Source organism: Parambassis ranga, chromosome 10 (assembly GCF_900634625.1).
Source record: "Parambassis ranga chromosome 10, fParRan2.1, whole genome shotgun sequence".
Classification (NCBI taxonomy): domain Eukaryota; kingdom Metazoa; phylum Chordata; class Actinopteri; family Ambassidae; genus Parambassis; species Parambassis ranga.
The window spans coordinates 6,814,691-6,841,465 of NC_041031.1; the positions used below are offsets into that span (position 1 = coordinate 6,814,691).

Consider the following 26,775-nt stretch of genomic DNA (forward strand, 5'->3'; position numbering starts at 1 on the left):
CATGTATGTGTGCTCATGTGAGAGATTCAAACATCCAGATTGTTCAGATTTGGTTTCTATAATGTCATAGAAACCACTAAAAGGTTTATTTATATAGCACTATTCATACACAATTCAGAGTGCTTTACAGAGAACATTAAATCACAGAATAAAAGCAACATATTAAGACATTAAAATAGAACAGAAACAACAGAGAAATTCAAATCATTCAAGATTAAATGAGAAGAGTGCAGTTAAGACAGCCATGAATAAATAACTAAGATTGACATATAGGATATTAACAGACTGCTGCAGTAAACAATGTTTTCAGGCCTGACATAAATAAAGTGACTGAGCAGACCTCAGGTATACAGGTTCCACAGGTGAGGGGCAGAAAAACTGAATCCTGCTTCGCTTTGTTTGGTCCAGAGAGGTCTGGAGGCTTCATAAGGAACCAATAAGTCCATGATATATTTTGACTATTCAGCGCTTTGTAAACAAAGAGTAAAATGTTAGAATGTATGTTTTGACTCACAGGAGGCCAGAGCATCGAGTTGACTGCAACACCATCTTTAACAAGATACAGTAAACTGTTTTTGTTTCCTGGTTGTCTTCTTCTCATTGTCCAAAGTTGTTAACCAGATTGTATTGTTATATTTGTTATGTGCAACAGCAAAGGATTGTGGGAATTCTACCCTGATGGACTGCTATAAGACACAAACGTGCTGTGAGCACCCAGATCAGAGCACAGAGAAATCTGTGGGAGAAGAGAAGAAAGGAGTGTTTTAGTTTTGTTCTCGCTCAGAAAGACTGGAGCTCTTAATTATTCATAAGCAACTACAGGCAGCTCCACTGGCTCTGAAACAAGAGCTGCTACTCAGCAAATACTGGGGATAATTCACTGAATCCAAAATATCTTGCTAAACAGCCTGTTTGTGTGTGAGTGAGTGCAGTCAGGAGGGAGGGTTGGTCTGTGCGCACACAGCAACGCATGGCTGTATGCATGTATGCAGGCTGTTTGTCCACCTGTGTAGCAAGTGTGTGTTCTCTGTGCACACATTTATGTTTTCTGTTATCTTCCCCGTTGCTCCTTTGAGAGGTGAGAGGTGGAGGAACCGGGTCACTGCACACTGTAAGCTTGATTTTGGATACGTACTGTACGTGTACATTCCCAAAACAAACACATAGAAAACAAGTGAAGTTTAACTAAAACGTGGCAAACGTTCAGCTAAAATCCACAATGGAGACTCTCTTTAAATTATCATGTGATTCCAGCCCTCAAATCCTTCCATGGCAACCTTTTTCATTCTTCTAAGTAGTGTGACACATCTCTGTCTCTCAGCCTGTGTTTGCATGTGTGTGTTTTATTCATGGCAGGATAGAGTAAAAGCAATCCGATGATCCCCTGTAATTATAATGATGCTGACAATCTTTTTAACAAAGAAGACGAGATTACTGTGACAATGCATAATGCATGCAGACCTGCTGTGCTGAGATATTTCATGTGTTACTGAAGGCCACATCAGCATCAGGGGTCACACATGCTCCACACATTGTCTATGACCCCTGCTTTCATAAATGTATTATATGTTACACTTATAAATCATCACTCTAGGTAAATTCCTGCTATTTGTGGCAACATTTATCGCTGGGTCATGAATTATTGATAGGCCTTCTGAGGGGGTGGAGGCTAATGCCTTTTTGTTCTGTTTTTTACTGTAACAGCTCAAACAACTTTAAATATGAATGCACAACCATGTGTTCTTACTGTAATATCACATAAAATTATACCAAATGGCTCTATAACATAATAGCAAACATTGATTATGGACTGTGTTTGAAGCTAGAAATCTTGAAAGTGATGAGATAAGTGTTTTGACAACTGTGTAAACCATGCTGATGGAGATCATGTGACGTGATGAAAAGCTCCAGAGCAGCTTAACATGGAGGCAAAAGTCTGTAGACAGCAGGCTTCTGATGATTAACATGATGTGCATGTCAAGGGCATGTTGCATATTTTTAGCTCGGTGGAGTTTAAACATTAAACATACAAGATCAGATTTTAACCCTTTGATTTTTATGTTTTTTTTGAGCCAGCCTTTTTTGACATTTTGACATATCACAGTAGCACATGTGTGAATAATGGCTTCAGTTTCGGTGCTCAGGTACTGTACATGCAGTGACACTTGATCAGAGCAAAGTCACCACTACACACCTGTCATTTTCTGAATTTGACATGTCAAAATATCTGCAGAGAGAAAGAAGGCCAAAAATTAGCGTCATTGAACATATGGGTCAATAAATCATTTAATTCAGTTTTCCATTCAGCCTTATGGCAACCCTTTAATTTGTACAGTTTTTGAACTTTTAAAGCCCATTGTATGTGTGTGTGTTTCTGTGTGTGTGCTTAGTAAGGTAGTGGGTTGGGTACTACTGCTCTGAGGGTTTTAGAGCAGTGGATTTTTAGGTAGTTTGGAGTGGTCGCAGCAGGGGTCAAATGGTTTAAGTGCTGTTTTTGCAGACTGGAATTTCGCCCGCTGTGGTAGTCCCATCTCTCTTTACTTCCACCCCTAGTCCCCCCCTCCCTCCCCAACTCCTTTTCCATGCAGGGAGCAGTGGGCTGTAATCACTAAATTACTGTTTTCACTCTCAGCTCCAGTCACCACAGTGCACTGCTCCCCCACCCTGCTCTCCCTTTCTCTCTCTCTCTCCTGCACTCTTTCCCTCTGTCTGTCTTTCTCTCTCTCTCTCTTTGTCCTATTTCATTTACTCCCCTCCCTTATGTCGTTCCCTTTGCACCCTGCCTTCATTATTTATTGTGAAGCCTTCTTACTGTAAGCTGCCTTCATGTGAGGAAGACTGTGTGAGAGAGAGGAAGACAGAGACGGGGATAGAATGAAGTGAGGGAGGAGATGCAAAGTTTGGAATATGAAATGAATTGGATTAATGCACTGCTGATGAAATGATGAAACACTAGGCTTCCGTAATGAGAGAGCTGCCCGCCTTGCCACCGCTTGGGCTGTGTGTCTATTTATCCATTCTGTCCACACTCACATCTTCTGTTCGAAATAGAGCATTCTCCTCAGAAACAACAGTAACACCTTCAATTTTTCACACATCTGGAAACCTCTTCCTCATAGGTGAAATCAACAGCTAACTGTTTGTCACGCTAGAGAACAATTATAATTCATTTGTAATTTGGACTGAGTCGCTATGCCATCAGTGGCAAGGCATCCTGCCCTCACAGAGGACCTGATGACAAATGAAGCTACCCGTCCTTGAGTCGGCAGTGGTAGGAGGCCTTGCTCGCTTTTCTCCATCCTCTCGTTTTCTCGTAGCCTCTGAAGAATTGAGGGAGGGGTAAGAAGAGAAGAAGAGCGAGGAGAGCATGAGAGAGGAGGGGTTGTCATGGGAACAGACATGGAGAGCTCTGTGCGAGTGAAGAGGCTTGAGACAAAATGATAGAATAGTGAAGCGATTGAACGTAGGAGAAACTGCACAGTCAGACAGGTTTTTTTTTTTAAATAAAAGACAACATACACAACATGGCAGCGCTGTGGAAATAACTCTTTTGTTTGTGATTCTGTGTTGAAACGAATGCCGGCTACAGTACGAGCACAAATAAAAGGTTCCGTTCCCCTGTAACACCATAAACTGTGTGCTTGTTTGTTTTTCTGTGAGCCAGGAAAAGATCTAATGCTCACTTTCTGCAGGTTGTGCCCTCAGATCTTTCATCATCTTGCCGTCATAACTAAGTGACAAAAAACTCATTCTCTCCTTCAGCCAATTCCCACCAGCCCCACCAGCACCTCCCCTACACCTGGTGGAACTCTGGGAATGTCCAAAATGGACGCCCCCAGCATGCAGGACGTCTATATCCTCTCTCCTGTCTCCGGACTCTATAGCACCAGGTCAGACACACACAGATGTTTGATGATGATCATTACGTTGATTATTATGATCCCGCTGATGACAGTGATGATGGTGCTGATGACAGTTATGATGACAGCTCTGCTCTCCCCAGGGAGGAGATGGGTTTGATGTCATGTGACGACATCAGCCGCTACAGCTCTCAATCTGGCTCCAAAGGGTCAGAGGCAGTCAGCTACTATCTGGACCAGGACAGCGGTCAGTACTTCTCCTTGCTGGAAGGAGATGGGCCCCCAGGGCCCGACTACGACAGGGGCCGTAATACTGGGGTGCGCAGACGGGACAAGACACCAACACATGGTAAGAGGGAAAGCATAGCCAGGGGTTAGTGTGAGTGAATCAGGAATGGTTCTGGCCTGGCGTTTGTTTAGTAGAATGTTGTCTCACCTTTTCTTTTCACCATTTTCGGAGAAGTCTTCCTTATGTTTTTGTTCATTACTCACTTCATGGGTTCTGCTTCCTTGTGTCTTCACCTGCCATGCGCAATACACAATTACATAACAACTGGTCAGTCCAAACACACTGTCTCCAGCTCCCTGTCTGCCCCACCACCTGTGTCCCCCTGTGTCCCAGACAGCTTCAAAAGCATCTTGTAATGTACATATGAGTCAGTCAAGGGACTATCTACATGATGTGCAAGACAAGAGTCATGGAACTACTGTTCTTTAGCTATTAACAACATAAAGCAACCCTGACAGATATCAGAATGGTGGTTGTAGAAAAATCAGATGATTAAAAAGGAAATACAATGCTAGTTTAGCAACAAACTTAGAATAGGAAGTGTTGCAAGAATGAAATTATTGAATACATGTTGTATGGAGTTGACTGCAGTCTGAGACAGATATGACAACAAATCTTCACAGGAAGAAGTTATATCTCCTGCTCATGGCAGTGTGCTCGGCTGGGATAACATTTATTCATTTTGCTATGAAACACCTGAAGGTAATGTCAAGAAACAATGCAACAAAACAGTGACTTGGTTTGCATAAATGTCACTGCATTCAATGGTTGCTAAGACATTTCATCAATAGATTAAAAAAACAACCACCGCTGTCATTTCTATCCATGGATTCAAAATGCTATTATAAAAACGCTGAGTCAGTCAGCATTGATTGGTTGGAGCAGCCCAACATAACACAGAAGATTTTAGCGTGATGATTGGCAGCTGTTGAGTCATTTTTGGATTGATTAGATTCAGCCTATTGCATTTACTATCTCTCAACACTTGCCTTGCAACTCATAGTTGTCCTTCAAAAGTGTCCCTTACCCACACACACCTTCACTATCTCTTACCTGTCCAACCCTCCAGCTGTCTCCCACGCTGTCTCTACACCCCACCTCCCCCAGTCCCTCCCCTGTAGCCCTCTCTGACTGCTGATTGGTGCTTCCAGGTGACCTCAGACCTGTTTCCATGCCTCCGGAATATAACTGGATGGCCGAGCCCAAGGAACCCAGCATGGGCAAGAGGGGGAGCCGAGGTACACGCACACAAACACACACACAGACATGCACAGTACACACCTAATACACAGCTCCTTTAGACACTTGGGGCCAGACCGGTGCCATGCTTTGCTCCATATTCAGCTCAACACATTTCAGCTCATCTTCTGGTTATCCATGGTGGTGTGGATGTGTGAGGATACATACCCGCCAGGTATGTATCTGACATATAAACATAAATGCAAGGATTGCATTTATACAGCAGCTCTGGGAATAAGGATATTTCTATGTGACCACTTCTAACCAGCTTCACCATTTTGCAGCAAGACTCAATTTGTATTCAACTGAGGATCCTCCACTCTACCATCAGAAAGTCTATGAATAATATTAAAGCACAGTACTAATGTTGGGGGTCTGCCTTTTCTCCTCTCCTTTCTCTGTCACTTTTTCACATTTGAGTGTATGGATACTAAATAAATCAGGTGAGAAGCTTTATCTCTCTGGAAGTAAAGCCGAATAAAACTTTATGTGACCCCACAAGATTTAGCAGTGCTGCTTTCCACATCAACATAATCACTGCAAACAGATTAGCCGTACAGTATGTCCCTGGCTGTGGATCCATATCAGATACCACAGCTCTGAGGCACTTTTATCCCTTTCTATTGGGTTTTTATCTGTTAAGGTTTATTCAGCCTCATCTGTTCCTACTCCGGGGTTCTCCCTCCACAACGCTATCTCTCCCCTTTTCTGTCATCGGTTCTACAGAGCCTGTTCGTTTTCTAATGTCCATGTCCCTCCCTTCTCCCCCACAGACTCAGACAACTCCTTGCTGCGCTACCTTAGCGACGACAAAATCCTGGTGATTGAGGAAGAGCCAGAGGTTCCGGGAAGAGAAAGCAGACGGGATTCCACCAGACGCTCTCGGCGCAAGAGTCGTAATCCCAGCAGCCCTAGCTTTCCCATCAGCCCCTCCATGCTGTCCTCCACGCTACGCCTAGACCAGCCTCCAGAGGCATTGCCTGTATGTACACAGTCCAGCACTATTACCCTTCTTGTTCATAAGTACACTAAACGGTTCCACTAACATATTGACATACATGTAGGATTGAAAACATAGGCCACATTACAGAAGCGTCTGTGGTGGCTGTGATGACACAGTATGTCCTCTGTGACATGCTGAGGTTGGCAGGAGACAGTTGACTTAAGGTTGTCCCTCTCAATGTCATCATGAATGGAGAATTTATGAATTATGATTATTTCAGCACTGTTGCTGATTATTTAAGCATGAAGGTATCACTTTTGCCTCCCACATGACCGTTTGAGGAATGGCAGTTTGTAGCACTTTGCTGACACAAACTATTTCATACACTTTACTTGGTTCCAATAACAGTCAAGTATTGAAAACAAATGTTTTAAATGCACTAGTGTATGTTTTTTTTTTTGCCTACAGTATTTGTTCGCCACATAATTTGAAGACAGCTACAAAAAAAAATCTGAATTCTTTGATAGAAGATGATTAATTAATGTTCATGCACATCTTTGGCTGAGCATTTTTGTTGCATTATCAATATAAGACAACAGCCCACACACAGGTGGCAGCAACTACTAGCATTGAATTGATTAGTCAAGAAGATGGATCTTGTGCAATAAACAACAGCATGACCAGGGAAAAATGGAAAGACGGTTCAGAAAAGCACGAGAAAATAAACCACATACAAAAAAAAATGTCCATGAACACTCTCCGGAGTAGAAACGTTATATGACCTGTAAATATGAAAGTGACCGTCAGTTAAAGGGGATCACAAGAGGTTGTTTACTTTATTTTGAATGTTATGTTTGCCTTTAACACACTGTGGATGTTCGTAGGATAAGTCATGTTCACAGATTTGCACACACTCTTGGCTCTGTAATGTGAGTGTATGTCAGGTAGAGGAGACAAAGGAGAGTGAGAATGATAAGTGTTATTGCATGGCTGCCAGCATCACTGATGATGAGAAGGACAGCGACACTGAGACACGCCCCTCTGTAGCTTTAATGCTTTCTCACACGCACGCGCCTTTATACAGTATGTGCGCACACACACACACACACACACACTAACGTAAGCATAGTCAACACACACACACACTGGCACAGGAGTGCATTTGTATGCAGCGTTGCCATCTCACGGCTCTTCCTAACTCATCCTAATATCCCCATCTCCTCAGACACGCCTGAGTCTAAATAGGAGTTTATTCTGAACAAACACACACACATACTTGCATGTGCGCACACACTGACACAGACGCCCGTATCCCTGTGAGTAGGTGTATGACTCAGCATCAGCTAGACCAATTACAAGCGCGACTGACAGACTGTGCTTAAAAAAACGATGCACGCAAAGACACACACACACACACACATACGCAGTGTGTTAACAGCTTAGCTCACACCAGCCCTCTGTAACCCTCGCAGCTGCATGTTTTTCATGGTGGTGACTCATATCCATTGGGTAGCACATGAAGTATGTATTCTGCACTAACAATGACCTGTTTGTTTCCTCTTGCTCTGTATGATTCTTTCGCACCAACCAACAATTGTCAAAATATGTTACACCAACTTATCGATGGACATCTAGGAAATGTATGCATTGTAGGGCAGGTTAAGGCATATTAGTCCCTGCGTACACTACCTGAACTTCTCAGTGGGTTGCGATCCACTGATGTTGTCTATTTTATTTATTTATTTTAAACACACAACAACCAAATTCATCAAATTACACTGAGAGGATTCTATTAGCCTACTGCCCACTTATTCTACAACCGACACTGCCCACATTTTACTTAGGCCTAATGTTTTTTTTAAGCAGTATTAATAATGTCATGTTACTATTTTCAGGGTAACAACTTCATTTGGATTGACTGTAGCGTAAAGGACGCCTCCTTCCAGGCAGTCAAACTATTCACTGTTCTAAATCAATATACCAGCTCAGCTTGTATCTGAAGTGGGTAACCATAGCAACAGCGGCAGCAACCATTGCAAAGCCTCAGCAATTTATTACACTATAACGTCTAATTAGTGACTAAAATGAGTCACTTCATCATTTCTTGTAACCTATTTGGAGAATACGACAATTTTGATGACTGAGATGCAGCTGAAGAAAAAACAAGCAGTTAGCACCGGAAGAATTGAATCAAAGGGGAAGAAATGTGATTTACAACATTGTGCCTTATGCACATGAAGACTGCAACCTATGAGCAGAAAGAAGTGGGTTTGATAGTCTGTATCACCCAAGTGAGCGTCTCTCATCCCATTCAGGCTGCAGCCAGCAGTACACACAACATGATAGTCCAGAGGAGGCGAGCAGGTTATGCCTTCACATCACCCATTAATTCCTGATTATGAACAAATCGTCTTGCTTTATCCCTTACTTAAACTACTTTTACAGCTTTGTAGCTTCATGTTATTGATGTGTAGCAGTGTACAGTATATGACAAAAAAAAGGGTAATCCACACTTTAATCCTTGGATAGAGCATGAGACGTGTGTGATGTGTTTTAAATTACAAAAAGTGGTGTTTTACAGCTTGAAATACAGAATTATTTCCCTTGCTTTATGTCAGTTGTCAATGTTTTTTTAGTTCATACAGTCATGTAAATTTAAAAGAAACCAGAGCGAGCAGTAATGAATTAACAAAGTGCTTTTTTAATTGTGCTTATCAGAGAGGAGCGGACACACTGCGAGCAGACACAACAGACAGGTGAGTTTGTGTTTTTGGTGATTTCACTACACGCCTGGAGTTGTAAGACTTATGTGTGGTTTCACGTGTGATGCTGTCTGTCTTTCTGCAGGTATTCGGGCTCAGGAAGCTCGGGAGCGGCCTCCATGAGGAAGGTAGGAGAGTCAGGAGAGACAGTGCTGCTGGACTTACTGTGCTTTTACTAAGATGTTTATAAATCCATGCATAGTTTTTTATAGTGCTGCATTATTATTAGAGTGTAGCCTATTTTGATTCTGACTCCAACACCTGTATAATAAAGCAAAGCAGTTTCATCTCTTAGTAAACACAGCAGTTGGGAGAGGAAAAAGATGGATTCCTGAGATTAACTTTATTCACAACTGTAATAATTAAATAAAAGATAACAGTCAGAGGTTGAGCGTGAGGTAAATTGGTTTCTATATTTAGGTTACTGTCACACAGGAAGTTGTCTTTTAACCTTTAACCAAGTCAGTTGTAGCATAGTGCTACAGTGAGTCAGCTCAGTTGTAAACACACATTTATTTGGCTGAAAATAAACAGCCTGTAGTCTTGTTCTGCTGTGTTAGTGTTATTATTAACACCTGTAGTCACGGGGTTTACTCATTAGCCTCTTTCAGATGCTTAAGTTTTTTAGAAAGAAACACTACTTACACACATTAATATTAGGAAGTGTTTAGCTAGATTAGTGACTTGTAGCTAAAATGACAGGATTCGATGCTGCTAGATAATTTACAGATGACAAAAAATCGGAGTGGATTAATTCAATCAGAAATGAATGGAATGTTTTCAAATTAATAAATATTGTAAAAACATCCCCACATCCCTGTTGTCTAATCAGGAGTTCAGATCTCTGTCACAGGTTGTGGGGTCATTTCCGGACTGCAGTGGTTTAAGCATCATGAGTCCCCTGTGCCTGTAATCCTCTCTGCACTGAGTGCCTGATAAAATTAAAAATAATCCAGATACATAGAGAGGAAAGCTTGTTTCTCTGTGTGGAAATTCCCAACGGCTGACTGTGTCTTTTTAACAGTGAACCCTTTTCTAATGTCTTCCTTCTCTCCCCCTCCAGTCTTTCCATTACACCTCTCTAAGAACGAAAACCAAAAAGAGAAGTAAAGGTAGGCACTGCCGTGTAGTTCGTTCTTTTGTTTTGAGTCCTTAATGTTGACGGGTATGGCCCAGAGAGTGGATTTATATATTTACACAACTCCAAATGTACTTGATAGATAAAAGCAGCGTCAGCAGTTTGTTTCGCTAACACCTGCCAGCACTGTTTCCCTCTGTATACTCACTATAACTGATTGTTTACTTTTTTTGATGATCCTAATTTATCACTGTCTGTTCTGTTGTAGTGTGCTATTAATTACCAGTGCAAACCATACTGTATTTCTCTGTAATATAAATATATGAAATATGGCTTTAGCCTGTTGAAATCACTCACACATGTCCTCTGACCAGGTTCCCTTACGAGTGCCAGTCGCAGGAGAATCTCCTGTAAGGACCTCGGCCATGGTGACTGTGAAGGCTGGCTGTGGAAGAAGAAAGATGCTAAAGGGTACTTCACCCAAAAATGGAGGAAGTACTGGTTTGTCCTCAAAGAGTCCTGCCTCTACTGGTACACAAACCAAAATGTAAGGCATTATGCTTAATCTACGTTTTTCAGCTTTGCATCTTATTGCATTTTATTGCCATACAAATTTGGATAAAGGGAAATTTTTCATATTTTTCAAACTACAGTATAGTTTGTTGTTTGTTTTTCTAGCTACTACTGTCATCGCTCATCTATAATTTTATTTTTTTTTTATGTGATCTGACCTTATCCTAGTCAGCGTAAACAACATATGTTGTTTTCACATGCTGGAGTAGAGTATCACTATGCTGAATAAAATTGGTGTATCAGTATGCATGACATTTTGTTCTCCGTGTTGATGATGTACCACCACTCTCCATCTGTCTCTGCCTGCAGGATGAGAAGGCTGAGGGCTTCATCAGCCTCCCCGAGTTCAGAATAGACCGAGCAATAGAGTGCAGACGGAAATTGTGAGTGTCCCTCACATGTCGCCAAAATTATTAATCAGGCACATTTGCTCTCACCCACACAACATGAATGCACACAAACCCACCGTGCGTATGCAAAAACTGCTAATCAACCTCCTTCTCCCTGATTTACTGCAGTGCCTTCAAAGCCTGTCATCCAAAAATCAAGAGCTTCTTCTTCGCCACAGATTGTCTGGAGGAAATGAACAGGTGAGTGAGTGCAGTTGTCACTGTGTGTGTGTGTCTTAATGTGGACAATAGACAGAAACTGGGGACATCACGTGTCCTTTCATGAATATTTTAACTGAGCAAATCAAGTTTACACAGGCAACAGCCCACCAACGCAGCACTGTTCATGAATTAAGCATGAATCCAGGCCCGTGTTGTTAAATGTAGGACTGTGTATGTATGCATCACATGTGCACTTGAGATTGTAGTGATATTTGTAGGGGTGCTATCTGATGAGCTCTAATTATCCACACCTCTCATCAATGACATGGGGAGGTAATTGGGGGAGAGTAATTAACCAGCTATATTTGACTTCCATACTGCGTTAAGAGGTTAATGTGTGAAAACACATTTTCATGTGCATCATATGTGAAAAGGTGGGTGCAGTTATATTATTGCCATGCTTTTACAGTAGATCCGAGGTTGAATTTGAGAAAACAACCTATACTCAAAAGTGAATCTAGAGAATTTGTGTTCGTTTCTCTATTATCCCTGATGGTGCCACTTATTCCTGAGTATATTTTACCCATTGGAGATATAAAAACAGGTCACATAGGCTTCAGCTTTTAACGACTGCAATTAAAAAATATATTTATATATTCAATTTTGATGAATACATATTGACAACCTGTTATTATAATAAATGTGACACACCTACTTTATTTAACTGCATCAAAAATGTGTCAAATGTACGAATAGATAATGGGGGGGGGGGGGGGGGGTTATTTGTGCAAATGGAACGGGTTTCTCTAATGGCAGAGAGCTGGTTACATAGTAATACTTGTTGGCAGGAACAATTTTTTGAGTTCTTTTTATGGCCAGAATATGTGGCAAGAAAAATGTCATTTCCTGTAAGAGGCACTTCCTACGGTAGTATGATGAGTTTCCTGTTCTTCGTGTAAAGACAGGGCCTCTATTCTTAGCAGCAACCTTATTATGAGGTGTCTGCAGAGGGACACGGGACAAGCTGGGATCTGCCGTGGAGACAGACAGACAGGAGGAAGCTTGGATGCAGGAGTTTGGAGAGCTTTGTGATTTCTTTCTCACTGCATTCACCTCTCTAGTTAGTTCAACGCTTTTGCCTCCTCATCAGTGATGGAGCCACTTAGACAGATATCAACTGTTAAGAGAAACCCTGTAAATTATTTACAGTGAAAGTTGTTTTTACTCATCACCTACAATTTACCCAGCATAACCCTTCTTCTCCTCCTATCTGTTCTGTCTTTCTGCCCTTCTTTTTACATTATCTTTCATCTTTATTTGTTTCCTTTAGGTGGATGAACCGACTGGGGCTTGCTGCTATTGGCTACACACCGGATGATAAGGTGCCACGCCCCGATGAAGGTGAGACCGCCGTATCCACAAATATGTTAATCAATCAGTGTTTTTATGTGTAAATGACTAACATTTGTGTGTATGTATGTGTGTGTGTGTTTCATATTTATCTTCATATCAGACTACTGGAGTGAGAGTGATCAAGACGAGGTTGATGGCTCAATGACGCTCAAACAAGAGGGACCATCATCCCTCTGTGATACTTACCATCGCACACCATCAGTAAGTAACGCACACACACGTTCACTGAGCCGCACTAGACATTTTCTTTGCAGTGTTTCATTCTGATAGAATATTTTATTCTTAAAAGCCCCACAGTTTCCAGGGCTTCATAGACCAGAGCTCTCAGCATTAATAAAACATCAGAGTGTGAGACTATCCAGTTCTGTAAGCAGCCAAGACCATTGCTTCTCTGTGTTCTGATGCCAGAACTACACATTTTGTCCTCTAGGTGGCGACATTGCATTTCAGCTCCTACTTAGAAGAGTGCTATGATTATCCCAGCAGAGCCATACTACAGTCATGCCAGTCATCTCTGCAGTGACTCCTCTGCCATCTCATTGCTTTTTTCGCTCTCATCTTTTGGTGTTTTTTCTGCCCGTCACACTCCCCTGTCTTTCTTTCTTCTGTCCTCTCTCCACCTCCCCTTTCTCCTTGTTTTGCTGGTCACTTCCTCACATGTCACCTTTCTGTCACCTGCACACTCCTCTCTGCTGCCCATCACATTCCCCTTGGCCCCTTCAGTCTAGCCTCCTCCACAGTTATGACCAGTTACCCCGCTCAGTGAGCTCCATGAGCCTCATGCGCTCCACACCTTCCCCACTTCCCCCACCAATGAGTGCCTCCACTTCCCCTATCCCTCCACAGATGGTCTCTTCCACCTCCCCTCTCCCTCTCCAGGTTAATTCTTCTAGCCCTTTCCCGGAGCCCAAGCACGGTCGACACTTCTCCAGTGAGTCCACTCATTCCCACTCCTCTGCCGAGGACCAACGCGGAGATGGCATGGGCATGGGCACGGGCACAGGCAGCACCAGTACTCACTCATCAGGGTGCCGCTCCTCCCATCGCGAGCGTCGCTCCTGGCAGGACCTCATCGAGACCCCTCTGACCAGCGCAGGGCTGCACTTCCTCCAGACAGCACCAGGGGAGAGCGATTATGGCCTTATGGGGAGCATGGCTGGAGACATGGGTTTCTACGGAGGGCTGGGCAGACAAGGCATGTCCCCAGAGAGACGTAGACAGGCCACACTGCCTGTTCGGAGACACCATGCTGCAGAGAGGGACAGGGAACGGGACGGGCCCTTCCCTTTGGAGCGGGGGCCCCACACACACAGCCACACACACCGACACTCCCACAAGCAGCGGAGCCAGAGTCTGCCCAGGAACAGGGACCCGATGCCAGGAAAGTTGTTACACACGGCAGCTCACATGGAAGAGAGGAGTGAGGATGAGGAGGGAGAAGTGCAGGCTGCAGAAATGCTCGAGGCTGAGGAAGGTAAGTCAGTGACAGGAGGAAACATTTTGATGCAATGCAATGACAGGTATAACTACTGCATGTCCACTCCTGTTTTCATGTTAGAAAGCGCATGTCTCTAGTGGGACATAGAAAATGATGGAGAAGTTTCTCAAAAGGAGTTTTAGTGCCTAAACCTTACAAAACAGAGCTAGGAAAAAAATTAATGCAGTGATCTAGCTAATCTCTTTTTGTCAGCTTGTAGAGACCATAGAAACACTTAAGAGAAGAAGCTATTGTTAGCATCAACTTATTATATCATTTATGTGTGAGGATGTGTTGAAATAAAACACTGAGAATAAAACAGACCCTGAAAGCATCTCTACTCTTTGCACATGTCCCCAAAAGAGTCACAAAAATCTTCTGCTCTGTTATCATTCATTCAACATGCCATCACCATCAGTCTGAGTCTAATTTCTTGTTTCCCCAGACCTGCGGGAGTTGAGAGTGGAGAGCAGAGAAAGGAGGGTGTCGGAGGCGAGGGAGCGGCGAGTGTCAGACAGCCGAGAGGCCGAGTCTTTGGACGGGCTGGAGCAGCTGTATCGGGCCCTGGAGCAAGCCAACGTGACGGCCCTTGGAGACCCCAAACCTTGTAGCAGGCAAGAGCTGCGACGCTGCTTCACTCAGAGGGCCAGGGACCCCCTGCTGAACGACAGGCTGCACCGGGTTCGAGCGCTCCGCAGCACCTTGAAGGTACCACAAATGATTCTGTCATAGAGTCCAGGGACAGGATGTGAGATGATTTAATGTGGTAACTCCCATGTGTGTCTTTGCTCCCACAGGCCAAAGAGTCAGAGCTGGCAGTAATTTGTGCCCTCCTGGAGGACCCTGGCCTGTGCTCCCAGACCTTCAGGGAGTGGAAGCAGTGGCACAGCGAGCTCTACTCAGACATCTGCCAGCTCAGCCCTGGCACCAACGGTCAGGACGACCTCTCCCCGCTGGCTGCACCTCTCATGACCCACACACACTCATTCATTGAGACACATGTGTGAGAGAGATGAGAAGACTGAACTGTTGTACACAATCACACACACACACACACACCTCTGCACACACACACACACACACAGCTTTACATGAGGTAAACCTCTCTCCTGACTCTGAGCACGTACTCACACAAACACAAATACAGGAACACACATTGTACGATGTGTAAATATCATAGAGGGAACACTCTGAGACCTGCGTGTATGAACTTTTGATAATCCTGAGGACCCCACAGGGTGCCTATTGCATGCCTGAACAGAAAGCATTAATCTTCCTTTGTCTATGGAACTCAGCATAAACTCCACACGCTTGTCAAGAAAATACGGGAAAAAAGGAGACTTTTTAACATGTGGGTTCCTTTGTATCCTCTTGGTTTCGCCTTTTTTTTTTTATTTCAGGGGGCAGGGGGAGCTATGTAGCAGCAATACAGAGGAGAATCCTTTTCACCACAGCACTGTACTTTTGTACTGATGAACTTTGCACCCAGAGCCACCAGTTCTCCCCCTTTCTCTTTTTCTCTCCCTCTTTTTCTCTCACTGCATATCTTGATTTACAGGGACCTCACTGTTATTCCAGGCTGATGTCCAAAGGGACAGTGTGGGGAATGGGAAGGGCAGTCATTTTTGGTGTAAGACTGTGAGAGGTAGCCATCTATGCTGGGTTATCTGTATCTCTCGGGGAACCCACGGGAAAAATAAGTGTCACAAGCTTTGGGAACCCACTGTGCTGACCAGATGCACACTATTTCAAACTGTGAAGTTTAATCTGCAGAAGGAGGCTCCTCTGATAGAGTTCATCCTCTCTCCCACCTCTCCTTCTCCTCCTTTGCTTCATTTGTGTCCTCTCTCTCTCTCTCTCTCTGTCTCTCTTTTTTCTGTCTCTTTCTCTCCCTTCCTCAAAGACTTGTCTATATGTGTATACTGCTGTGTATACTGATGTAAATGTTTGCGTTCCACTACCACTGTGATATGCTTCTAGAGGTAGCGGAGGGAAGACAGAGAGTATGTATTTGTGTGTGGGTGCAAAACATTTTTTTTTTCTTTTGGGTTTTTTTTTTCCTTATACAGCGAATGCAAGAGCTTGGAGAGTTCTTTTCAAAGGAGTCACTCACTACAAAGAATGCACTTTCTATATCTCTATATCTCATTGGCTGCATCACAGGGTCTATGTCTCATCGGCCTCTTTACCATTGCTGTTCAAATATCAGGTAAAAGCATTTGCCGTTCTTATTTTCTAAAGATTTGTGTACAGTCTACAAATATATTTAAACATAGAAGAATATATAAAATCTATTTACGTTTTGTGTCATAGATATAATGTAAAGTATGATGTATTCTATGCCAAGGTTTTGCAGTGTCCCCCTCTTCACTCTGTAGATGCAGGGTGTTTAGCAGCTGAACAACTAGGAGGCAAACAACCACCACCACCACCACCACCATCACTGACAGCTGATTGACAGGTTTGACTGGTTTACATCATGGCTGAGCCTTCTCCTGGTGATGTGTTGCATGAGAAAAGGCCTGGGACTGATTTGAATGGACAGGGTAAAATACTGTGGATCATTTGTGTTCTCCTCGTTTTATTTATCTCATGATTGCAAGACTTGTAAAGCATGATACACGCAAAAGTGCTGTTGAGGAATGATCTTCTTTTATTTCTATGTTTATATTTTTTCATTAGATAGTGTTTGAAGACACACACTGTACGAGAACTGAGGGAGGATTTTGAACTAAAGCAGATCCTCCTTTTAGCATCCAAACAGGAGGTTTCTATTTGATGTTTAGGTATATGTAGAAAGACTCACACATGTCTGAAGGCTTAAAAAAAATTGAAAGAAATCAGGACAGCTACATCTAAAAGGAGAGATTTTTTTTCCCTCCAAGCATACGGTGGGCGGTCATAGGCCGCGACACTCAGTGGTCTGTAATGTCTGTGAAAATCGGATGAATCATTTCATCTGCAATATCAGGCCAAGGACTCAATGGTGCCCCCCAGTGTCAAGAGACATGCGTAGCACCTGCTGCACTCAACACTATCTGTACTTATTCTTCATATTTTTACCGTTGTTGTGTAGGTTCAGGTTTTTCATCAAGTCACACTATAGTGAAGTGTCAGACACACACACCCCATAAATATAGCTCATGTTTTTTGAATGGTTCATTGAAGACTACCACAAAGAAACTAAATGATGCAAGCACTTTCCCTGTGCCTCCAAACCCTCTCTTTGGCAACAAAAGACTCTACTGGTGTTCCTACACACACATCACAGCTGTAGAAGAGTTACAATACAGTTCAAGTCTGCAGACCTCTCTCTGTTTCTCATCTGTAATGTGTCTTCTTTCTCAACCGCTGCTCCACGCGGCAGGCAACATACTGTAGATTAAGGAGTTCTGAGAGTTTTAATTTGTAGGCACTGACTGTGTTATCCCTCCCAGATCTTTGCGTGTGTAGACCTGCAGAAACAGGCCGAAAAGGGAGATTCCACTGTGTGTTATTTCAGGGGTGTACACCTCATGGTACATTGCACAGGTGTGTAAGATGTAAGTTGCACTGCGACATTAAAAAAGGAACATATTGCTCTTTTTCAAGGATAATATTAGCTTACTGTTATTCTGTACATTAAACTGACTAAAGATGATATTAAAAAAGAAAGAAAATGACATTTATTCTTCCTAAAGTAGCCTTTTTTTGGTTTCATATATATGAATATATATTACAAAAAAATACAGATTGTAAACCTAAGTTGTTAAACTTTGACTTCAATAAACTGAATCCTCTGCACTATGAGCTATGTTTGTTCATGTGTACATTTTATCATATTTACCGTAAAAGTTCTGACTGATACAAATTTGTGAACTGGCATGCAAAAGTGAAGTCGGTTTAAATCTCCTTTATATACTGTATATCAAACCCTGCAAGCACACTGGACTGGCCCAGGCCAAACTGCAGTTCCCCCTTCAGTCCATTAGGTGGCAGCAGCTGATCGTGTTTTGAACCAGTCGAAGCTGCAGCCAGAGCTCAAGGAAACAGAAGAAGAAGCAGGAGGAGGAGGCGGAGAAGGAGGAGCGCTGTCATGGCGGCCAAGGTGAATGCTTGACATGTTGTTTACGGCAAAGTTTTAGGCTTTTGATCAGTATATTTTCAATGAATTCATACATTGTGTATTAACGCAAGCCGTTCCGGAGTCGTAAAGTTAAAGTTGAACTGACTGTCACCCTCCAGGCGTCCATGCTGCGTGGAAATAGCTTGCTAACTGCGTGAACTGTGTTAGCCTTGCTGAATGAGTCCAAGTGGACAGAGCTGTGCTGTGTTAGCTCATACCGTCCTACTAATATTAAACCTTTCCTAATGAGACCTTCAGCTATTGAACCTCTTCTGAGCGTGTGTAGCAGCTGTTAATGTATATATTTGATAGTGTTTATCGGAATGCACATTTTACAACAGTATGAACACAGCCCAACTAGTTCAAGGCACTTTTACTGTTCTTCATACGTGTACAGTAATAATGGAATGACTCGACACAGTTATGCATCATACATGTATCGTAATGAGAGTTAAATACACGATTAAAATACTTAGATAGCATTACACTGTGCAACATGCGACCACTGGAGACAAAAACAAGTGAACATATAAAATCCAACAATCCGTTATTAATAGTTACTAAATACAGATTAAAGATACTCTAACTCTGCTATGACGCTGCATACCTGTTAGTATCATTTAAAATACTTCATACTAAAATCCAATAAACTAATGAGAACTCTTGAATTGTACTATTAATTCTGTCCCAGGTGGTAATGGTGGCCGTCCCGGCGGTGCTGGGAATAGCCTCCATCCGTGTGTACACTGTAAATGAAGCCCCCACTGATGGGGTGGCCATTCGAGAAAGGGTAAGGCTGCACCTGCACCTGCACATCTGCTGTGTGAAACTGCCACTCATAATAATATGTCACCTCTGCTGCTTTGTCTCCAGCTAAACATCTACACACCACTGCACTCCAGTAAGGTTAAGTTTGTTGCAGAGAGTCCAGGGGTCATCGAGAGGGGCCTGACTACAGCAAGAGAGACTGTACTACCATTGGTCTATGCTGTAAAGGTATTTATGCTGCGTGCTTCTACAGAAATACAGCACAATACATTTCACCATGCAGAGCTGCTTGAAAGTTTGTGAACCCTGTAAAGTCTTTATTGCTGCATACATTTGTGATGTTTTGAGTCATATTTATTCCTGAAAGTAAAAAAGAGAACTCAGTCAAAAAAATGAAACTGAGATATTTCACTTCATCATTAATTTATTCAAGAAAATGATCCAATATTACATATATACATATACATTACATATACTTAACTATACTACATTACCATTTATGCTGCTGTGCAAATTTTGTACATAATTCCTTTACATTTACTGCACTATATCACATGACCATCTATGCTGGTGTGCAATGTTTGTAAATAATTCCTCTTATCTTTTATTATTTTTTTTTTACTGCACTATATTTTATTTTATTCTATTTAACTCTTGCTCTGACTGTTGGTGTTGTATTGCTGCTGGTACCCAAGTTTCCCCGAGGGACCTTCCCAAAGGGATTAATAAAGTATATTCTATTCTATTCTATTCTATTCTATTCTATTCTATTCTATATGTGAGTATGTCAACCTGAATGTGTAGCAGGGCATGAAGGCCAGATTAGAATGCAAACTCTAAAGACGTATACAATATGTGCTTTTAAGCAGCACTGCACATACGAAAATAAAGCATAGTGTCATATCCGCTGTTGATAAGTTGTGCCATAAAAGGGAACAACAGCTAAAATACATAGCAGATGTTCTTATCTCACACCAGCTGCAGCTTTACGTTTCAAACCCTGATTTTGTTCCTGCTATGTGCGGTTTCAGAGCGCAGTCCCACATACTGCAAGTGTTCTATGCAGGTATGGTTTTGCAGTTCAGGAGTGAGACAGGAAGCAGTGTTCATGCAGCTCTGCTGCAAGATGTGACAGTTTGATGCTGTGGAACGCAGGAAAGAAATGTAACACTGACTGTATCTGTTTCAGTATTGCCTGGATGGTTGTGTCCTTGATGGCCTTTTGTAGTGGTGACAGTTGTGTACTTTGTTGTCTGCAGGGTGCCTGTGTCTCTGTGAAAAGAGGAAGTGTTAATCTCTACCATGCAGGAGAGGGTGAGTTAACAGGGGGCACACACTTATAGCTAATATTCTGCCTTCAGTGTAGAAATTATAGATCTTAACTACTTAGACTACAAAGCACTGACACACCAAGTGAGTGAAAGTAGAATCCCTTCCTGATTAAAAAAGAAGTGTTTCGACAAACCCTTAAAGCAGTGAGTCCTACATACTGGTTTAAAAGTGAGAAAATTGAAATAATATTGCGGTTTTCCTGTTACCTGTTTCCCAGATGTGTACTATTACTTGAAAGACCCTCCTCTGGGCTTTCTACCCAGGCTGGGTACCATCACCATGGCGGGGCTGCTTGGCATGTTCTTGGCACGGAAAGGTAAAGAAATCCTCAGTCACTAATCACAAACATTTGTATCCTGCTGGGAGTATTGATTTATCATCTGTTAATCTGTCAAATGTTTTGTTATTAGTTTTGAAGTCCCTATGCCACATTAAACAGAACACTGACCCAATTCTGGCTGAGTACACCACAGCTACAGAAATGAAATGAATCAAGATGCAGTTGAAGTTCACACATCACTAAAAAAAAAAAAAGATTTCCTCTTTTGTGGTCTTCTGTAGGTGTCTTCTGTTGTTGTTGTTTTTTTTTTTTTCTTTTTTTCACCATGGGTCTTTCATTGAAAATCAGAAAACCATATTAAATCTTTTTTTAAGCCACAACCATCCATCACAGGATAATCTTTATAGATCAGAGTTCGAGACCACAGCCACCCAAGTTACATGTAGTGTATCACTACAGAGGTAGACCACAGGAGAAACAAGTGATGTTGAGTTTCTCTTTCATTATTCTCAGCATTCAGCGTAATAGATCATAGGTCATTCAAATTCCGGACAGTTGTTAAGAATCACTATGGGTTTAATCTGGCTCTGTGTTGGTCTGAATAAGCTAGAATAGCCCATGTGTACATGGCCTTTTGGAACACAGCAGCTCTGTGATTGCCCTCTCTGCCGGGTAATACTGATGCTGTCTTGTGATGTAAAACTTAAATTTCAGGCTCTCGTTTCAAGAGGCTAGCTGTTCCACTGGGCCTGATGAGTGCAGGAGCATCAGTGTGCTACCCGGCCCAAGCCGTGGCAGTGTTAAAGGTAACACTACTCATAACCCTGACATCTAACTGATATACACAGATATTATATTTCTAACTCTTCCATTGTTCTCAGGTGACAGGGAGGAAGGTGTACGCTGCAGGGCAGTGGAGCAGTGCAGCAGTGTCTTCACTGCTCACCTCTAAGGAGCCTGTTGCCAAAGAGATCGTTGCCTCACAACCGCAGGTTAGCAGTTACTTTGAGTAATTAAAAGGATTTATCATGAACAGCATGTATGGATTCACCCAGCTAGTACAATAAAGCTGTTTTGCAGTCTGTGACTAAAACCAAAACAGCAGTTCAACCCATTTAATGGCAACATCCCACTGATAATTTCCCCTTTGCATATTTTACTCACTCAGAAAATCCCTTCTGTCTCTTAATGCTTTGTATTCCATTTCCTTTCCCAGCACTTTGCCCTTTAACGGTCATCGTATGTTATTAGAATTTTCTCTGCATATGTAGCTGTTTGGAGGTTTTTATGATTTAGAAATGAAAGCTCATGGTACTGTTGAACTCATTGTAGTTTATTCTGATATGTCTGCTATATTTTAGTAATGTTAAACACAATGGTACATTTTGTTTTTTTCTTTTTTCTTTTTATATTTATATGTAATGTTTGTATGTATGTAATGTAATAAATACTATGTTTTATCTACATGTTGTTAGTCAGCTACAGTACCAAATTCAGAGGCTGCAGCAGCACCAGAACCTAGTTCCCCCACAGCCACTGCAGCCCAGAGCTCTACAATCTCAGAGACAGAGGTGGAATCAGCGGAGTCGGTTCCTGTCTCGGATGAGCCCATTGTTGCTGTCATAACAGATGAAAAGTCATCAGTAACACTCACAGACATTTCCCCCGAACAGGCCCCTACAGAGACCAGCTCAGGTACTATAAATATCGATCCCTGTCTTCTTGTTTCTGTCTTTTTATTGCGCACACAGTCAGACAAAGGTCCCCTCTGACGATGGTGGCGTTTCCTCTTTGTCCAGATACCTTTGCAAATTCTGTGCCAGTAGTGACCACGGCCCCGTCTGAGGAACTACCAGCTCCTGTTGAAAGCGATGATGGAAAACAAGCAGGACTTTCAGCCGAGGCCACAGCAAGCTCAGAGACCATAGAGGCTGATCCAGTCGAGTCTGTTGTACCTGAGACAGCCCCGGTTGAGTCTGTTGTACCTGAGACAGCCCCGGTCGATTCCGTTACAGCGGAGACAGCCCCGGTCGAGTCCGTTATAGCGGAGACAGCCCCAGTTGAGTCCGTTACAGCGGAGACAGCCCCAGTTGAGTCCGTTACAGCGGAGACAGCCCCGGTTGAGTCTGTTGTACCTGAGACAGCCCCGGTCGAGTCCGTTCCGGTGGACGCAGCCCAGGTCGAGTCTGTTGTACCTGAGACAGCCCCTGTCGTGTCTGTTGTACCTGAGACAGCCCCAGTTGAGTCTGTTGTACATGAGACAGCCCCGGTCGAGTCCGTTACAGCGGAGACAGCCCCGGTTGAGTCCGTTACAGCGGAGACAGCCCCGGTCGAGTCAGCCCCGGTCGAGTCCGTTACAGCGGAGACAGCCCAGGTCGAGTCCGTTACAGCGGAGACAGCCCTGGTCGAGTCAGCCCCGGTCGAGTCCGTTACAGCAGAGACAGCCCAGGTCGAGTCTGTTACAGCGGAGACAGCCCCGGTCGAGTCAGCCCCGGTCGAGTCCGTTACAGCGGAGACAGCCCAGGTCGAGTCCGTTACAGCGGCGACAGCCCCGCTCGAGTCTGTTACAGCGGCGACAGCCCCGGTCGAGTCCGTTACAGCGGAGACAGCCCCAGTCGAGTCTGCTCCAGCGGAGACAGCCCCGGTCGAGTCTGCTCCAGCAGACACAGCCCCAGACGATTCTGTTCCAGCCGAGACTGCCACAGTGGACACAGCCCCAGTCGAGTCTGTTTCAGCTGAGTCCATGCCAGTTGAGTCTGATCCAGTTAAGCCTGATCCAGTCGAGCCTGCAGAAGAAGGTGAGTCTGCTCTTTTCTGTACTAAAAGAAGAGCCTGCAGGTACCAAAAATGTTCTGTGTTGAAAAGCAGAAGTACTAATAATACAGCTTGATGTCGCTCACTCCTTGCTGTAACACATGCATTAGTTGCCATTTGCCTATGTAAAATGTATTAATTTTAGAATTTACTTGGAAGCACACATCAGTTTATGTCTGTGATTTTCTTATAGCACCTGTGGGTGAATCAGCTGAATTATCTGACCTGAGGAAGGACCTGGAGGAAACATCACTGCCAACAACAACAACAGCACCACCTCTAGAACATACCGCCACCAAAGGTACTGTGAACACCTGCTGTACATGCACACTACTCCAGTTTGGGAGTTGGCATCTGCTCATCAGAGACAGTGACACTGCTAACAGTGTTAGACATTGGCCTTCTGAGACACGTAGACAATCACATAGACATATTGTTGTTCTTATTTGTACGTAGGTGTTGAAGCAGACTTGCAAAGATAAGATCAGTTTCTAAATAAAGTACAGCACATTCAGTGATGGTAAATGGATGACGTATTTCTGCATTAAGACACTCCGACTGATGAGTGGTTGAGTTATTTTCTGTTTAACTTGAAAAAGAGAGGGGGACGGGGATCTGATAATGTTAGAGTTAACATGTGATAAAGTTTCGCACATAATTATAAGACACTTTACCATCACGGGATGCTGTGTTATTCAGTTGAGTCTCCTGCACCTTGTTGTGCGTTGCTTCTCTGAGTGTCTGCACTTGACAAGTTTGCACCCAAACAAACTCCTCCACATTTAATAGAGGTTCGTTTTGAACAGTTAACAACACCGTATCAGCAGCACCATGCTGGAAGATGTGTTAGATAAGACTTTCACAGCTATGTGTAGCCCACTGTTATTTCCAGCTTATGACATAGTGGATAAAAGTAACAAGCTATATATTATATCAGCAGTGTCTGAGCATCACTTTTACTTTGAGGATCAGAGCTTGTAATTGGAAGTCGCCATAAACTAATTCTCAGCATACAAAGAAGTGAACTTGGCCTAAACTGAATCAGATCAGGTGGGATTATATAACACAGAGACACATTTCCACGTGTTTCTTCTAACACAATATTAATAATCAGATTACTCTCTGGTTGTTTTTGTAATTTGATTATGAAGTTATTCAGTTGTGTTCTGTTTGTGTATGTTTACCAATTACTCATGTGTAATAGAGAATTTGTTGCTGTTCTCTTGCTGCCCTCCAGAGGGCTCTGGTTTCAAGCCAGATGCTTCTCTCATGGACTTTGGCCAGTCCAACCCTGAGGATGAAGACCTGTACAGCACGCGCAGCTGAGAGCCCAGAAGAAGCCCGAATCCTGTACCGCTGCCTCATCCAGACTCACTAACACTATACATCATTGTGCATTGTAAATAGCCTATTTACGAGCAAACCCAATTACAAAGACTTTAATCAACGTTTTCATTCTCATTTTGTCTCGCCCACATCAGTTCCATTTCCACAGGAAACATCCAAGTGCATTTGCATTACTGCAGCAATTCGGGTAATTCTGGTACACATTACATGGAAAAAAATACACCCACAACTATTTGCAATGTTTTTAGATCACACATGGCAGATTGTGCAATTTTCTCTGTTTGTGTCAGTTAACAATTACTGTGCTGCAGCACTCACAGCCATGAATCCATGGTGCTTTTATTTATTGTAATTCAGCATACTGCATTTGGAATTTAAAGATAAGAAGCACATGCTGGTAATAATTACAAGATGGACTAGTGCTGTTCCATTGTGTTCGATCAGAAGCGGTCTTCACTTGTTGATTAAGAAACTCCAAATAAATCTATATTTTTCAGGACTTCATGTCGGGTCTCATCAATACAATGCAGCACAAACACAACAAAAATAATGAACATATACAAAAACGTTTCACCTCGCTAAGCCCTGTCCCAGTAGAATATCTTTTTAGTGGGAGCTACTGTTCAGACATATTCACAGTTTTGTTCAAAACGTTTCACATTTATGGCTCGCATGTATTATTTATTGATCCCATATCGCCACAGATGGTCAAAACTGGTGTAAACTTAGAAACTCCCAGAAATGATTGAATCGCTCCTCTGTGAGCTGTGTTGAAATTTATAATCCTCTTTGGTGTTATATTGCTCAGTCTGTTGAATTACATTATTATGCCATAAACCTGGATTTCAACCTGAATACTAATAACCACAAAGCATCATTTAGATGTAGTTGTGCTAGCAATATGACTATAAATACACTGTGGGTCTCCTGGCCTCTCTTGTAGCTCCATCAGGTTGTTTATCACATTTGTTGTGACCAAAGAAAAAATAACTTGTCAGGTTTCTTAGTCGAATGATTAGTTGTATTCACACGTCATTGTTTTACATGATGTAGACTAAAATGATCCTCATTTTAAAGTGGTCCCTCACTTTAAAAATGACTTAACATACATGGGAAAGTGTTGCCTTCACTGAAGACGTATGCAGTCTTGCACAGAGGTGGATAAATAGGCCAAACAAAACAAAACAGGAAAACCATAATCAGATGTGTAACATGGTGAAAAACAACTGTTATAAAGGTTCATATTCATATGTCTGTTAGTAAGGTTTAGCAGTAGTGGTCAAATAAACAGCAGCATGCAGGCAACCATATTAACACTGTAGACATGTTAGAGGCATGGTGTTATATATATATATATATATATATATAAATATATGTTATATATATGTATTTTAGTTAAACCAGTTAGACACTAACTCATAATAAATTCTGGGAAAACTGCTTTCTTGATCGGTAGTGAGTGTAGTAATCCTCACTGTGTTCTTTAGAAACAGATCTGGGATATTAAAAGAAAGAGAACACTGTATGACTGTGTGTACTGTACGCTGATGAATATATGTCAGAAATGATCACGTTGGGACACAGTTTGAGTAACTAATGTACTAATCCCAGGAATTCCCCCTTTTTAAAGCATTTTCGGTGCCACATGTTTTTGCTTATCTCTGTGCGCACACAGTCTGTACTAAAGGTCCAGGGTATCTGTTAACATCTTTATAGCCTCTTTACTGCTCCTCAGAGGAACCAGAGCTGGACCCCGATGGACCTCATAAACTCTGCATGAGTCTGTGCAGAGTCATGACCCCTGGGAAACCATGTGTGCATGTTTTTTGAATAGAGGAAGAAAATGAATTTGAATCAATGCTTTCTCATCCTAGTTCCTGTGAAATAGTACAATGAGAAAAACACACACATATGGCCACCAGGCTTCCTCGTGCATCAGAGCCA

The 26,775-nt window shown here is 42.7% G+C and overlaps 2 protein-coding genes across 13 annotated transcripts in view; both read left to right on the forward strand.

Annotated features, from left to right (window-relative positions):
- The window catches only part of LOC114442435 (connector enhancer of kinase suppressor of ras 2), a 42,909-nt gene extending 26,815 nt beyond the window's left edge, over positions 1 to 16,094 (forward strand). The window contains exons 10-24 of one of the 3 annotated variants that reach the window (XM_028415973.1): positions 3,763 to 3,890; positions 4,004 to 4,209; positions 5,301 to 5,387; positions 6,162 to 6,370; positions 9,050 to 9,087; positions 9,179 to 9,221; positions 10,157 to 10,205; positions 10,546 to 10,718; positions 11,054 to 11,127; positions 11,263 to 11,334; positions 12,626 to 12,696; positions 12,809 to 12,909; positions 13,432 to 14,182; positions 14,631 to 14,893; positions 14,983 to 16,094. In XM_028415973.1, the coding sequence (XP_028271774.1) occupies positions 3,763 to 3,890; positions 4,004 to 4,209; positions 5,301 to 5,387; positions 6,162 to 6,370; positions 9,050 to 9,087; positions 9,179 to 9,221; positions 10,157 to 10,205; positions 10,546 to 10,718; positions 11,054 to 11,127; positions 11,263 to 11,334; positions 12,626 to 12,696; positions 12,809 to 12,909; positions 13,432 to 14,182; positions 14,631 to 14,893; positions 14,983 to 15,192 (2,475 nt within the window). In that variant the 3' untranslated portion in view covers positions 15,193 to 16,094. The remainder of the gene's footprint in view (positions 1 to 3,762; positions 3,891 to 4,003; positions 4,210 to 5,300; positions 5,388 to 6,161; positions 6,371 to 9,049; positions 9,088 to 9,178; positions 9,222 to 10,156; positions 10,206 to 10,545; positions 10,719 to 11,053; positions 11,128 to 11,262; positions 11,335 to 12,625; positions 12,697 to 12,808; positions 12,910 to 13,431; positions 14,183 to 14,630; positions 14,894 to 14,982) is intronic. The other 2 variants (XM_028415970.1, XM_028415972.1) reach the window with 2 other exon arrangements.
- Positions 16,095 to 18,196: 2,102 nt separating this feature from the next.
- apool (apolipoprotein O-like) lies at positions 18,197 to 25,330 on the forward strand. 10 transcript variants are annotated; one of them, XM_028416669.1, is made up of 13 exons: positions 18,197 to 18,272; positions 18,982 to 19,080; positions 19,164 to 19,286; positions 20,318 to 20,372; positions 20,608 to 20,706; positions 21,385 to 21,476; positions 21,552 to 21,662; positions 22,146 to 22,365; positions 22,470 to 22,999; positions 23,045 to 23,074; positions 23,120 to 23,468; positions 23,678 to 23,785; positions 24,722 to 25,330. In XM_028416669.1, the coding sequence occupies exons 1-13, from the start codon at positions 18,261 to 18,263 to the stop codon at positions 24,808 to 24,810; spliced, it is 1,917 nt and encodes a 638-aa protein (XP_028272470.1). In that variant the 5' UTR covers positions 18,197 to 18,260; the 3' UTR covers positions 24,811 to 25,330. The 10 variants fall into 10 exon arrangements, with proteins under 10 accessions (XP_028272470.1, XP_028272475.1, XP_028272468.1 ...); XM_028416674.1 differs by having other exon boundaries at positions 22,470 to 22,840; positions 22,931 to 22,999; positions 23,045 to 23,468; XM_028416667.1 differs by having other exon boundaries at positions 22,470 to 23,074.
- The last annotated feature ends 1,445 nt before the right edge of the window (positions 25,331 to 26,775 follow it).

Coding starts and splice junctions, on each gene's coding strand:
- apool (XM_028416665.1), top strand. Junction 19,081..19,163: donor GGGTGGCCATTCGAGAAAGG/GTAAGGCTGCAC, acceptor CTTTGTCTCCAG/CTAAACATCTACACACCACT. Junction 23,469..23,677: donor AGTCGAGCCTGCAGAAGAAG/GTGAGTCTGCTC, acceptor ATTTTCTTATAG/CACCTGTGGGTGAATCAGCT.